General features: G+C 36.7%; 1 protein-coding gene across 12 annotated transcripts in view; it reads right to left on the bottom strand.

Annotated features, from left to right (window-relative positions):
- The window catches only part of LOC123536251 (ribosome-releasing factor 2, mitochondrial-like), a 291825-nt gene that overhangs the window by 119559 nt on the left and 156188 nt on the right, over positions 1–16078 (bottom strand). For all 12 annotated transcript variants that reach the window (XR_008371956.1, XR_008371957.1, XM_053549063.1 and 9 more), the window contains one exon: positions 9294–9416. Coding sequence is in view for 10 of the 12 variants with exons in the window: in XM_053549063.1 (XP_053405038.1) it covers positions 9294–9416 (123 nt within the window). In the remaining 2 variants the exon portion in view is untranslated. The remainder of the gene's footprint in view (positions 1–9293; positions 9417–16078) is intronic.

The raw sequence follows: 16078 nt of genomic DNA on the forward strand, positions 1-16078 counted from the left end.
CCTTTGACCTCTAAGTGTGACCTTGACCTTAGACCTAGGGACCTGGTTCTTGCGCATGACACTCCGTCTCATGATGGTGAATAATTGTGCCAACTTTCATCAAAATCCCTCCATGCATGTAGAAGATATGCTAACCCTAACCCTAACCTAACCCTTACCCTATTTTTAGTAACAATGACCTTGACCTTGATCCCAGAAACCCCAAAATCAATCCCAAGCTACAACTTTATATAAGTTTTCTATACACCAAGTTTCATCATGATAGCTCATTCCTAAGTTAAGTTATTGACCGGAAACCCTTTTTCTATTTTAAGTAACAGTGACCTTGACCTTGACCCCAGAAAACCCAAAATTAATCCCAGCCTTTGTCTTGATATAAGCTACATACATACCAAGTTTTATTCAAAAATCTTTACGGAAACAACAGTTATTGACCGGAAACCCTTTTTCTATTTTAAGTAACAGTGACCTTGACCTTGACCCCAGAAACCCCAAAATCAATCCCAGCATTTGTCTTGATATAGGCTACATACATACCAAGTTTTATTCAAATATCTTTACCGAAACAAAAGTTATTGACCGGAAACACCAGTTTGACGCCGCCGCCGCCGCCCGCCCGCCCGCCCGACATCTACCCCAATCTAATAACTCAGGTTTTCATTGAAAACCTGGTTAACAAAGTGAAGTAATTCTAAAGAAGGGACCTGCGCATGACACTTCGTCTCATGTTGGTGTACAATTGTGCCAAGTTACATCAATATCCCTCCATGCAGGAAGAAGAAATGCTTTGGACAGTCATTCTTGTATCTGACCTTTGGCCTCTAAGTGTGACCTTGACCTTAGACCTAGGGACCTGGTTCTTGTGCAAGACACTCTATCTCGTGGTGGTGAACATTTGTGCCAAGTTATATCAAAATCCCTCCATGCATGAAGAAGAAATGCTCTGGATAAAGTTTTCATTCTTGTATCCTTTGACCTCTAAGTTGGACCTTGACCTTAGACCTAGGGACCTGGTTCTTGCGCATGACACTCCGTCTCATGATGGTGAACAATTGTGCCAAGTTAAATCAAAATCTCTCCATGCATGAAGAAGATATGCTCCGGACAAAGTCATTCTTTAATTTGACCTTTGATCTCTAAGTGCGACCTTGACCTTAGACCTAGGGACCTGGTTCTTGCGCAAGACACTCCATCCCATGATGGTGAACAACTGTGCCAAGTTAAATCAAAATCTCTCCATGCATGAAGAAGATATGCTCCGGACAAAGTCATTCTTTAATTTGACCTTTGATCTCTAAGTGCGACCTTGACCTTAGACCTTGGGACTGATTCTTGCGCATGACACTCTGTCTCATGATGGTGAACAACTGTGCCAAGTTTCATCAAAATCCCTCCATGTATGAAGAAGATATGCTCCGGACAAAGTCTGTGGACGCCGCCCGCCAGGGGCGTTCCCATAATATGGCGGGGCGTTCCCATAATATGTCCCGTTTTTCAAACGGGCGTATAAAAACTATTCTACTATTCAGCATTCTTCTACATGCATAATAGTTCCGCAAAACCGTTTTACGAAGTGTCGATATTTCGGACAATGATTTCATTTACTTCAATGTAATGGCTGTTTCGCATACGCACTAAAACTGAACAGGGAAAAGAAGTAGAATGCAGTGCAGCTAACGAGAGTTCCAGAAATGGAAACGAAGCTGAAACAAGAACGTGCTTGAATTGAGAACAAATTCTCTGTATAAACATCCCTTTTTCCTAAAACTAGTCAAATTTTTCTTTTCTCATACAAATACAATGTAGTAAAACAATTGCACAGAATCCTCGTGATTCGCATGTTTATAAAGCACATGTACCCATTTTATTATCCGGCTGCAACGTAGTGCCTTTGTATGACTGAATACCATAGCAGTAACATAAATATCATCGCCATCCATAGACAGGAATTTCTATATATTTGTGAAACCACTAGCCTCTTCCGAAACGTTTTTATAAGGAAACAAGAGTGCCAGAATGTCACAATATACGCCCGTCACAGCAAATTTCTTTACTCTAGCACCTGTATTTGCAAATGGAATTTTAATTTTGTGGTTGTTTAGTAATCATTGTAAGTCATTTGTTTTTCTAAGTCCACAAAAAAACTCCTTACCAGGCAGAGATACCTTAAAATACACCTAAAATTTTAAAGTAACATCTATGTTAAACCACAGAAAAGTGGTCTTGTTTTTTCCCTACGGTCAATTATAAAAAAGTTACAATATAAGTTATTTACAGTAACAACTAAGGGAAGATAATCTTAAAAAAAAAAAAAAAAAAAAAAAAAATCCATAAAAAAATTGTAAGTCCACACAAAAATCTTTACCAGGTAGAGATTGGTCAAAATACACCTCATAATTGGATGTAGCATGCATGTTGTACTACAGAAAAGTGGTCTCGATTTTTCCCTACGACTAGCAATATAAGCTATTTATAGTAACAACAAAGGGAAGTAATTTTAAAAAAAGGAACTGCGCATGACACTTCGTCTCATGATGGTGTATAATTGTGCCAAGTTACATCAAAATCCCTCCATGCATGAAGAAGAAATGCTTCGGACAAAGTCATTCTTGTATCTGACCTTTGGCCTCTAAGTGTGACCTTGACCTTTGACCTAGGGACCTGGTTCTTGCGCATGACACTCCGCCTCTTGGTGGTGAACATTTGTGCAAAGTTATATCAAAATCCCTCCATGCATGAAGAAGATATGCTCCGGACAAAGTTTTCTTTCTTGTATCCTTTGACCTCTAAGTGTGACCTTGACCTTAGACCTAGGGACCTGGTTCTTGCGCATGACACTCCGTCTCATGATGATGAACAATTGTGCCAACTTTCATCAAAATCCTTCTATGCATGAAGAAGAAAGGCTCCGGACAAGGTTTTCATTCTTGTATCCTTTGACCTCTAAGTGTGACCTTCACCTTAGACCTAGCAGGGTTTCAGAAATCCCATGTCCGAAGCCCGGGGGCTACCAGAAAATTCTGTCGGGCTACTAAATTTTTTCAGAGCGTGCCCGCCGGGCTACCCTGAAACTCCGTATCGAGTAGCCCGAAAATCAATAATTTAGTCTTCAAATATAATTTTGATAGTTGTCTATAATCCCCTTGTTTATCAAAAGATACACGCCCGAGGCTTTAATTATCTTACCACCTACTGTCACAATCTGCAAACAATTACCCATTTATTCGTACCCACAGGCAAATGTTTACAAAAACATGTGCACAAGTGATTTTAGACTGCTCCAATAACATCAAAGTAGCTGATTGGTATTGTTTAAAACAATATGCAAACCAGTCTTAAAATTACGTCATTTTAGCAACACCTGCCAAAGTGTACTTTCGGTTTCGCTGACCTCAATATTTATCAAGCGAAAGAACTGGTATTTGATTATGAGGCAGTTTAGTGCTTACATTGATTGTTTATGCTTTTCAGTTTAAATACTTGCCTAACATGCAAAAAAAAATCGACAATGATTTAGCAAAATACCAGAAAGTATACAAAATTTTGGACAAACATAAATTCGGATAAGTGAATACACAGTGCCAAGAAACTGAGAGACGTTATATACGCGGTTCTAGTCCCTTTATTATACCAGACAGATGTTTAGAATCAGACAGGATCAACTTTAAATAATTTTGAGATAAATTACAATTCATACAGCTCTAAGTTAGTAAGTTCTAAGGAATTTGCAAGTTTATAAAAATTGATTTGCATTCCTTTTTTTTTATTGCCATGTTGCAATAACTATCAGGAGTACTCCTGATAATATTTCTCAGTTTAAAAACATGTAGTTTTATATTTTAAAATGAGAAAAAAGGAGTATTGATAATTGCTATTTAAGAGAACAAAATTTATAACAATGTGCGTATGGCTAAAATTATGAAACCTCTAATAATTTAATCATACCATCCACTGTGGTATAGAAGCACATAGTAAATAAACCGAAATGGCCGTTGCCAAATAAAATTAAATGTTCGGGCTACTAGATTAAAATTTTGGTAGCCCAATGGGCTACCAATAAATTTGCAGATTTCTGAAACCCTGCCTAGGGACCTGGTTCTTGCGCATGACACTCCGCCTCATGGTGGTGAACATTTGTGCCAAGTTATATCAAAATCCCTCCATGCATGAAGAAGATATGCTCCGGACAAAGCTTTCTTTCTTGTATCCTTTGACCTCTAAGTGTGACTTTGACCTTAGACCTAGGACCTGGTTTTTGCGCATGACACTCCGTCTCATGATGATGAACAATTGTGCCAACTTTCATCAAAATCCCTCCAAGCATGAAGAAGATATGCTCCGGACAAAGTCATTCTTGAATTTGACCTTTGACCTCTAAGTGTGACCTTGACCTTAGACCTAGGGACCTGGTTTTTGCGCATGACACTCCGTCTCATGATGGTGAACAACTTTGCCAAGTTTCATCAAAATCCCTTCATGCATGTAGAAGATATGCTCCGGACAAAGTCTGTGGACGCTGCCCACCCGCCCGCCCGCCAGGGGCGTTCCCATTATACGTCCGGTTTTTCAAACGGGCGTACAATATATAAGTCGCAGGAAACCCGGTATCATAATGATCCCTGACAGTCCTCGTTTATAAAACACCTAACTTACTGACTGCAGTTTTTACACTCTTTTTCTGTGCAAAGATGTGACACGAAACTGCTACCCCAACAAGTATTTAAGTTGTTGCACACGTGTTTTGTCTGTTGTTTTTTTTCTGTCAAATTGTTTGGTTAGATTGCCAAAATCAATAAGGATTAAAAAGGATATGTATCAGTGCAATGTTAAACTCTAAAATTCGAGAATATCATTTTTCTTTCAAATATTTATGTGAAGAAAACATTATATTTCCATGATTGATTGATTTGCGAGGTGAATTTACCTTCTGTTATTTTCAAATCATATCTCGTCGCCTGATTAAAGCTAATGGTATGTAGCCCTGCAACTTTTTTTGCTTTTAACTATTACTGACAAAGCCAGCTATTTTACGATGTAGTAATAAAACTGTGACTTGCGAAATATTTGATATCGTTTCCGAAGCATTATCCATCTTATTTATTTCTGTTATTCGTTAAGTAGTATGTGGCCAAAATGATCACAATGTGTTAATATCGCATTTTAGCCATTTAATAGAAATGTAACAAGAGGGCCATGATGGCCCTATATCGCTCACCTGTTATCATTGCTCTTGAGGACAAGAAGGCCCTCAGAAAAAATATCTAAGTCCAAAGGACAGGAACAACATGGAAGAAATTTAACCAAAAAGAAAAAAAAAATCTTACAAGGTATAGATATGTCAAAATACACCTAAAAATTGGAGGTACCATCCATGTTGTACCACAGAAAAGTGGTCTTGGTTTTCCCCTACGATTTAAATATGCGTAAATATCGGGCAATCTTATACGCCATAAAGGATTTCCAAATGGAACGGGAAGCAGACGATCATTTCGCCGGGAAAACAGCACGTGCCTTCCATGATGCTCCTTTTGTATTGACTGCATGTTCAGCAAATTTAGTATTTGCGTTATATCTTTGAATTATTTAAGTGTTGTCTCGATACACACTAAATTCATGTGAAATCAAACTGGAAAAGGACTATATGTCAAATAAGAATCATTTTGCTTTATCTTCTTGGCAAAATTAACAGTAGGAAGTGGTTAAACTGTCAGCTAAAGATTTTTGCTTGATGTGACAGCATTGGTATAAAGTATGTTTTTGAGCTACCCACATTTTCTTGCAAATATCACTATCCACGTGCAGTAAACTTTACAAAGTATTGCATTGGTAGGGAAAAACGTTACCTGCGTTAATTGCGGCATTGCATTCAACGAAAGGAACGAGAAAATCGTGATTTAAAATAGTCATAGTGCTTTCTGTGAGAGCTTTTGGACTTTCAAACGGACATTTTTCCAGTTCGCCGATCTATCCAGAAATACACCATTTTCTGAGCGAAAATCCTACCAAAATGATTTTAGATATCAAAGAGAACGCAGCGGAGACAACTAGTTGGTCATTTATCAAGGAACAGTCGCTTGGGTTTGGTTTTCAAACATTTGAAAATACACTTGCTGTGGAAGCATTGCGGTTTGTCCAGGTTACCAGCAAAACTAAAGCAGACATGGACATATGTTATATCACCGGAGGTACGCATTGATATAAGGACTTGCACCAGCTAGGTGTCATTTTACAAAAATATATCTTTAAAAACTTTACCTTCAAAAACCCTGTTTTGTTTACAAATTCTGCTTGGCGTGATACCCAAGTTGAAACGGCACAAGTCACGTGATTGTCCACCGTGTACATATATATAGAGAAAAGTGACCACACCTCCTGGCAGCCATGCTTTTTGACAAATTGGAATAATTTGAACAATCTTGGTAGAGGGTCACACATGAACTATTTGTGTAAAATATTTTTAAAATTGGGGCAGCAGTTTCTGAACAGGAGATTCATAACATTTCCATTATATACATACAGGGAAAAGTGACCATGCCCCTTGGCAGCCTAATGTTTAATGACAAATCAGATTCATTTAAACACTCTTCGTAAAGGGCCACCAAAGGAACATTTGTGTAAAATCATTTTAAAATTTGGCCTCAAGATTTTTAAAATTAGGAAAATTGACCATGCCCCATGGTGGCCATTTTTGAGGAATCAAAATAATTTGAACAATAGGTCATTTTTTTGAGGAATCAAAATAATCTGAACAATCTTGAGCACTCATTTTAATGTCTTTGACACACTTTATTACATGAAAATCTGTCAAGTAATAAGGAAAATATAGGCAAAATTTTACCTGAAGCAAAACATACACTGTACAAGATTTTTCCAATGTATTCATATAGGGAGAAGTGACCTTACCCTGTGGCGGCCATATGTTTTGACAAATCAGAATAACCTGAACAACCTTTGTAGACAGTTATATAAGGACTATTTGTGTGAAATTATTTCAAAATCAGACTAGCGCTTTAGGAGAAGCGTCATTTGAAGACTTTTCTATTTTAAGCTCTTGCTGTCCCTATGTGCAACCAAGCAGATCAGCTTGAACATTTTCAAAGAAGACCACCCAAGGAACATCCTGGCCAAGTTTCTTCTGCTTCCACAACAAGGTTTCAGAGGAGATGTCAGATGTGGACGGACAGACGGCGGATGGTGAGTGATCACAAAAGCTACATTATGTGAAATGTAACAATTTTGTGACAATGACATGTTCGGAGTGCCTAGATTATCTGCACATTGACTTAGATTGCAATTTTGGTGTGAAGAAAAATACTTTTCAAGATGGCTGCCATAATTCACATTTCATAAGAAAATCGCAAAATTATTATGCAAAAAGCTTTAACATTGAAAAAGTAGTGGAATATTATACTACACCTAGAAACAAGAGGGTCATTGACCATAAAGCGTTCACCTGTGTATAAGGCTTCAAGTGTGTTTGTATAACGTAATGGTAGAAGTACAGAGTTAGGTTTCTTCTGCGTTAGCCTATATGTTCTACATGTCAAACACATTATTTAATCTAGGGCAATAATTTGAACAATTACAGTAGACAGTACAACTCTGGTATCACATGCCAAATATCAAACCTCTAGAAAAAAAGATTTTTAAAGTCTGATAGCTGAAAACCTATTTTTAACCAAAAAGACCCATATGTTCAATGAACTGGAACAACTGGAACAACTTTGAAAGAGGGCTACCCAGAGATCATTTGTATGAAGTTTTATCAAAATCCATTCAGTGGTTTTGGAGGAGATGTTGTTTAAAGAAACTGTGAAAAGTGACCACGCCCTCTAGCGGCCATGATTTTTTGACGAATCAGAAAATTTGAACAATATTTGCAGAAGGTCACACAAGGACAATTTGTGTCAAATTATTTTAGAATCAAGCTACCAGTTTTATACAACAAGATTTTTTAAGTTTCTACTATATACATATAGGGAAAACTGACCACGCCCTCTTGCGGCCACGCTTTTTGACGAATAGGAATAATTTGAACAATCTTGGTAGAGGATCACACAAGAATCATTTGTGTAAAATCATTTCAAAATAATTCCAGCAGTTTGGCACAAGAATTTTTTTAAAGTTTCCACTATATACATATACGGAAAAGTGACCATGCCCTCTGGCGGCCATATTTTTTGACGAATCAAAATAATTTGAACAAGAGTGCCAGACTCACAAAATACGTCCGTCATCAAACTTGGCCTAATTCAAGGGGCATAATCCAAGAGTGCCTAAGGCAATTTGGGTAGTTATCGTACTTGGCCTAGATATCATGCCCACAAATATTGTCAGTAAGTTTGGTGAAGATCGGATGAAAACTGTTAGACTTAGAAGGCTAAATTTGCAGTTTTTTTAAGTAATTCAAGGGTCATAATCCAAAAGTGCCTGGGACCATTTGGCTGGTATTGAACTTGGCCGAGATATTATGCCCACAAACACTGTCAGCAAGTTTGGTGAAGATCCGAAGAAAACTGTTCGACTTAAAGAGCGGACATGCTTTGGACGCTGACCGTCCACCCGCTGCCACCCACACCCACGGGTGTTCACATAATATGCCCTGCTCTTTCAGAGACGGGTGTATAAAAATCTTGGTAGAGGGTCACACAAGGACCATTTGTGTGAAATTATTTTAAAATTGGGCCAACAGTTTCACACAAGAAGTTTTTTAATTTCCACTAGATACATAAAGGGAAAAGTGACCACACCCCCTGGTGGCTATGTTTTGAAGAATCAGTATTATTTGAAACAATCTTGGTAGAGGGTGACCATTTGTGTGAGATTATTTTGAAATCGGACCATTGGTTTAAGAGATGTTGTTTGAAGATTTTTTTGCTTTTAGCTCTGGCAGCCCCTATGTGCAACCCAGCAGAACCATCTCAACAACTTTGGTAGAGGACCATCCAGACCAAGTTTCATCAAAATCCATTAAGTGGTTTTGGAGGATATGTCGCTTTTACACAAATGTTAATGAAGGACGACTTGACTGCTGGACGGTGAGTGATCACAATAGCACATTGTGCTCAGGAGAGCTAAAAATGTTGACGCAGGACACAGGACGCAGGAAGATGGATGAGGGATGATGTTAAACAGACATTGGACCATCACCCTATACTAATAGTTCACCCTGAACAAAGTTCATGCCCTAAAAATGTACTTGTTGATAGATATTTGAAGCAGCAGGAAGTCTACTCTTACCTTTCATTCTTTCACCTATAAATGAGGTTCTCTTAAAGTGAAGTGTTACATACCTGTAGTGGACCTAGGTATGGTTCAACACCATATTCCTTCTCCAATCTATGTTTAATCACTTCTATATGTAGTTCTCCCATACCTGATAGTATCATCTGACTAGTTTCTTTGTCAACATGAACCTGTAATAGAACAACAAGGCCATGATGGCCCTATATCACTCACCTGTGTTTAGTTGCTTGCTTGAACAAATTTCTTTGCTAAAGCTTCAAAAACAAAAAACTAGGTGAGTAGGCCATGGCAAAGATTATTCAAGATAACAATTGAAATATGTTAAAACAAGAAACGCAACAATGCCACGAAACCAGGTTTTCAACACTTTTCATAAGAATAAACAAGAGTGCCAGAACAATATACGCCCGTCACAGCAAATTTCTATACTCTAGCACCTGTATTTGCAGATGTAATTTTAATTTTGTGGTTGTTTAGTAATCATTGTAATTCTGACATGGCTGACTCATAAGTTCTGCACATCACCTTGATGAGGTGATCATTTGACCCAAGTTTGATGAAAATCCTTCAAGGGGTTTAGGAGATATAGAGCGGACACAAAATGAAAGGCTCAAACCTTTGACCCTAAGTTGTGACCTTGACCTTGAGCCAGCATGACTGACTCATGGGTTCTGCACATCGTCTTGATGAGGTGATCATCTGACCCAAGTTTTATAAAATTCCTTCAAGGGGTTTAAGAGATATAGAGCGGACACAAAATGGAAGGCTCAAACCTTTGACCTTGAGCCGGCATGGCTGAATCATGGGTTCTGCACATCGTCTTGATGAGGTGATCATTTGACCCAAGTTTTATAAAATTCCTTCAAGGGGTTTAGGAGATATAGAGCGGACACAAAATGGCAGGCTCAAACCTTTGACCTTGAGTTGTGACCTTGACCTTGAACCGACAAGGCTGACTCATAGGTTCTGCACATCGTCTTGATGAGGTGATCATTTGACCCAAGTTTCATGAAAATCCTTCAAGGGTTTAGGAGATATGGACGGACACGATTTTGTTACTCGGACGAAGGACGGAAACGGAAGACGGACGGAAGGACGAACGAGGACGGACGATGTTCACATAGATACTTATGTGGCTACTTTTTGTTCTCTCTATTGTTCTTTTAGCCACGTAAGGAGAAAATAGCACATAAAAGCTCTACGGAATGAATGACATCAAAGAGAAATAGTACAGTTACACATTGTTCCTATAGCCACCTAAGTATGCAAATGTGAGCTCGGATGGACGGACGGAAGGACGGACGCAGACCATTCCTATTATCCCTCTGCCAAGGATTAACAAGAAAGTAGGTCAGTAAGTCAAGATTAAGACTATTCAAGGTGAGTATTGAAATCTGTATCAAGCATTATACATCATTACATGTGGTCCAAATTTCTTTGCTTTAATTTCAAAAACAAGAAAGTAGGTCAGTAATACAGTAAAGGGATTGAAATCTGTATCAAACATTATACATGTGGTCCACTGGCACCAGATCAGAAAGAAAATGCCTCCGTACGTGTTATACCCTACCCCTAGGTATTCTATAAGAACCATGGTCGTGAACGGGAAATTATACTAACCCGTTTTCAATGGTACATTCTCAACTTAAACGCGCAGTTCGGTGAATGGGTATGTAGCATATTGAAAAGCGTAATTTATCTTCATCGTGCACAACACATTGTCTCAATATTCCTATTTGCTGAGATTATCAACATATTTTATGCTTTCGTCAACGTTTACAAAAAAACTTGTTAGACCTATACGACAAATGAACTAACCGTGCTAGAGGCACGACATGTGCACATGTTTGGGAAAGTAACAACAAACAAGAATTTAAAAAAATCACAATTTTACACTAAACTCAAATGATGAATGAAATTCTCTTGTATACGATATTTATTTGAAATCGTACATTGGTCTGCATTGTTCTGTTATTTTATTCATTTTGCAATTTGCTGCAATTTTCACATTTTAGCGAACACTGTAGTAAAGTGACGATTGACAACATTTTCACAACAGGCAATCGGAATGGTTTATTAATCTAGAACGGAACTTCACAGGGAAGTTCAAGCAAGTTTTTTGTGTTACGTTGAAATTACTATAAACTACGCGATGTTTTTCTAAGAGTAAGATGTATTAAAGAAATGTGACCGGTACTCAATGGAAGATAAATTACCACTTGTTGATATCCATGTACACATTTAACGCACTGCGTGTTTTAGGTATGAAATGCGCGATTGAAACGGGTTAGTATATTTTCCCGTTCATGACCATGGTTTTTATAAATACATAGGGGTAGGGTATACACGTACGGAGGCATTTTCTTTCTGATCTGGTGCCAGTGATGTGGTCCAAATCTCTTTGCTGTATTTTCAACAAGAGGGTCATTGACCCTAAAGCGCTCACCTGTATACAAGGCTTCAAATGTGTTTGTATAACACACCCTATAAACGACTGTATTTCCCTTCTTCCTCTTGCGAGTGATCAAAACAATAAGCTGACAGCTTAAGTTGGAAAAACAGCATTTTAAGGTGACTGATTTGCTTAAAAGGTATACAAATTTACATTTATTAGGAGCTAAACATGATTTGTTTATGTATGAAATGTGCTAGTTTGATAACAGGTAGAATTATAGAAAAAAAAACTCGATTGATCACCAAGTTTGTCCAGAAATTATACATTGTCGGCGTCAAAAGTACTTATTTTCTTGCGCGAAGAATGGCCTATATGTAAAGTCCACTGTTTCATGGATAAAGATACAATACTAGTTTGGTAGAATAAAATAATAGCATTGATAAATTCTCGAATTTGTTTATAACCGTAAAGGAAAAAAGATTCAGGGTTATTTCCTGACTGTATGCATGCTTGCTTAATTTCTGTACAAGTGCTTGCGAGTTTGGTAAAAAGACTGTATGCCTGTTTGAGAGTGACTTCTTTCCTATGCTCCTGTAGTATTTCTTCATATTTAGAACCCGCAAACAATGTTTGAAGGAGGGTGGTATAAAGCAGTCACCATGCGGTCTGTCTGTTTGATCTGTTTGTATATGCGTCCTCATATATTTGGTCGTGCAATTACTTAAATGCTATTGCACCTACCTCTCTCAAAGTTTTCATACAAACATCGGCCATATGTATTTAATGTCCATCTTATTACTTTCCTTTTTTCTTAAAGTTACACTTTAAAACATGAAGTCACCATAAGGTGAAACATGGTCTGTGTTTCGTGTCAGTGCCATAACTTCTTTATGCATTAAAGGATTTTGAAATAACAAATGTTCACAATCATGAGACCGTATTACGACGATGTGTCACATACAAGACTATATTTTCTAGAATTTCAAACCATTTAAACTAATATATAATCGCAACTGCAATTAATAAGGTGTGAAAATATGTAAATATGAAAACAGTAAATGGGGTAAGATGGCGCCAGATTGAATTCACTAATCCTTTGCGCATCGCTTCCTTGACAGCGTTTTTAGTTTTGTCTTTGTATTTGCCATAAACACATGAACTTTAACATGAACCTTGTCTTATCTTACTGAAAACACATTCTGCAATGAAATAAGCCCCCATTTTACAAGCAGAAGTGCCATTAGAGGAAAAAATGAGTGTTTATTACCTCACCAGATCAAGAAGTGCTCAAGATGAGCTTCTGTGATCACCCTGTGTCTGTTGTTATTGGGTATTTTCCCCGATATCTGGAGTAATGGTGTTATTTTACCTATGTACAAGAATAAGGGTAACATTAATGACCCTGACAATTACAGGGTCATAACTATATTAAGCTGTTTTGGAAAGTTGTTCACATCTTTATTAAACACTAGGTTAAACACTTTTGAGGTCAATAACATATTGTGTGAAGAACAGGCTGAATTTAGAAAACATTATAGCCCTGTTGATAATATATTTTCTTTAAAAATGTTAATAGATATGTATTTTGTCAATAATAAAAAAAACTGTACTGTGCTTTTGTGGATTACCGAAAAGTCTTCGACTCAGTCAATCGTATTGCTCTGGGGCGAATATTTTAAGTTACAATATTGACGGTAAATGTTTTAAAATTATTCTCGACATGTATGATAAAGCGAAGTCTTGTGTAAAATCAAACAATACTCTATCTGAATTTTTGTGAGTCAAACAGGAGTTAGACAGGGTGAAAATCTCTCTCCTGTTCTTTTTTCATTATTCTGGAATGATTTATAGCTTTATGTCTAGTAAATTTCATGGTCTTCAGTTATTATCTGATAATGCTAGTCATATTTGAAGTGATAATGATGTTGAAGTTTTCTTCAAGTTATATTTTCTATTATATGCTGATGACACAGTCATCTTAGCAGAGACCCCTAATGACCTCTAGTCTGCTCTTATTGCTATGTCAGAGCTAAAGTTGTCATATTTTGGAAAAATAAGAGAGGTATGAGTAATGCTCCAGTATTTCAATTTGAGGGTAATATTTTAGAAATGTTGACTACTTCTCATACCTAGGTATTCAATTTTCATAGCAAGTTCGATAGAACTAAGGCTCATTTAGTTGCTCAAGCACGCAAAGCTCTGTTTGCTGTTATTAGTAAAGCCAGAAAGTTGTTTTTACCTATTTATTTGCCGTTGCACCTTTTCAATGCCATGGTTGTACGACTCAGCCGTATGGGGGAGGGGTCGAAAATTTAGTTACATTGTATTGTTGATAAATTTCAGTTGAAATATTTAAATTTGAAGCAGAGTACCCCTAATAACATGTTGTATGGTGATCTTGGTATTTTACCACTTTTAAGTCATATTGAAGGTAGAGTGTTAACTTTTTGGAGTAAGTTAATAAGCTCCAAGGAAAATAAAATTTGCAATATTTTGTACAGAACTCTCTCACTGTCTCAGAGGCAAAACAAGAAATTTAACTGGTTATGTTATTTTAAAGATAGTCTGAATTCTCTTGGTGTATCTAATTATTCGTTAGATCAGAAGATTCGCTCCTTCAAAAATATTGTTAACACTAGAATTAAAGATTCAGTTAATAACTCAAGCAAATGTTTAAATTATAGAATGTATAAACACGAATTTGAAAATATTTCAAGCTTTTACCTTTTGACCTTAGCACTTCACTTTGTAAATTCAGATGCATGAATCATTCATTGCCAATAGAAAAAGGTAGATTTGAAAACAATGCAAGAGAACAAAGTACTTGTCATTTGTGTAACAGTAACATTTTTAGGAGATGAATTTCTTTTTTATTACAAATATATATTCAATGTTGATAGAAAAAATGTAATACATTTTTTTCTATGAACATAATATTCATCTAAATATTTAATATATAGATGAATATTATTTTAAATATCCAAATTTTCTGGCCTTATGAACAATAACAATAAGAATACTTTGTTAAAACTGACAGTTTTCTGTAAGAAAATTATGTCTGCTTTTGATAAATAGTTAGTTCCCATCCTCCACATCATCAGTTACTTCTGCAACGATTTGTCAGGTTTTACATGCCAATCTGATTTTGTTACTATGACTTGTTATTATTATAATTGTTGTCAGAGGCCCTTATGGGCCTTGACTTGATTAATAAACTGTAAAAAGCAATGAAAACGACCAAATCCGCAAGGACAGATTCCTGGCGTGTGTGCGTTTTCAGTATCAAATGCAAATTATTTCTAACATGAGAAATAGTGGTAAATCTTGACAGTCAGTAAACACAACGGCTGTATTTGTAATGATAACATGTTTATTTTATTATTTAGAAAGGGGGAATCGGGTAGTTAAACCATTAGGCCATTCAACTATTTTGTACTACTTTTGAATCTTGTTGACTGATTTACCATGAAGTTAACTCTGAATTACTAATAAGGACTTAATCGACTTATCCGATAATGTATTCGTTATCCTTTTCTATTTATACGTTCATTCGCAGGATACTTGCGGGTGAAATAGTTTTGATTGCTTTTTAAATCAGAGGATCATTTTCTTCCAGACGGACAGATAGACGCGGGTCAACCTATAGTCCTCCCCTGTCTCATCTCATCAATATTTTGAAATCATAAGGTAAAATTTCTTCATGTGATTTCCATAGGGAATCAACGGTTAATTTCTTGCAAGACATGGTAGGGACCCTGTGTATACATTCAGTTATTGATTCGTATTTTATGATAGTATATGTGTGTAAAGCCAACACTGAACACTTGCATGTGAACGATGCTGAAGCATTCAATTAATTATTTAATTATATAAGACAGCGAGTAACAGACACTCGAATCCAACCACCCCCCAATTGATTAGTACAAGCATAGGGGTGGTGGTGTTTGGTTCGACATTGAATGACATTTTAAACATGACGACGGAACAAAAGAAACATTTTTGTATGCATATTTTTTATTTCATTTACGTCTTTTAAGGACATAAATCGCCTATTGTACTCGGAAGATGGGATACAGTATCACTCGCAAATACGAATTCAGATCAAATATCAAAATTGGCAAGTTGGCATACAGTAAATGTTTTTTCACCGACTAGGTAAAAATTAATTTCATTCAAAAACGCAACAGAAACGAAACATTTTATTCACATATATTTATGGAGTATGCATACTTATTACAGAAAACATCATGGATAATTGGATTACTAATCAATTTGGCGTGATATTCATCAATTTCGTGACTTGGTCGAGTGAATTTTCATGCAATGAGTGTGATCAGTCAACATTTTTTGAACAGTTTCATCTATTATATCATCATGTACACATATTTATGTTAGACTTATCGTTTAGCTTAAATACACACACAGTGTAAAGCCAAA

This window comes from Mercenaria mercenaria, chromosome 1, assembly GCF_021730395.1.
Source record: "Mercenaria mercenaria strain notata chromosome 1, MADL_Memer_1, whole genome shotgun sequence".
Lineage (NCBI taxonomy): Eukaryota > Metazoa > Mollusca > Bivalvia > Venerida > Veneridae > Mercenaria > Mercenaria mercenaria.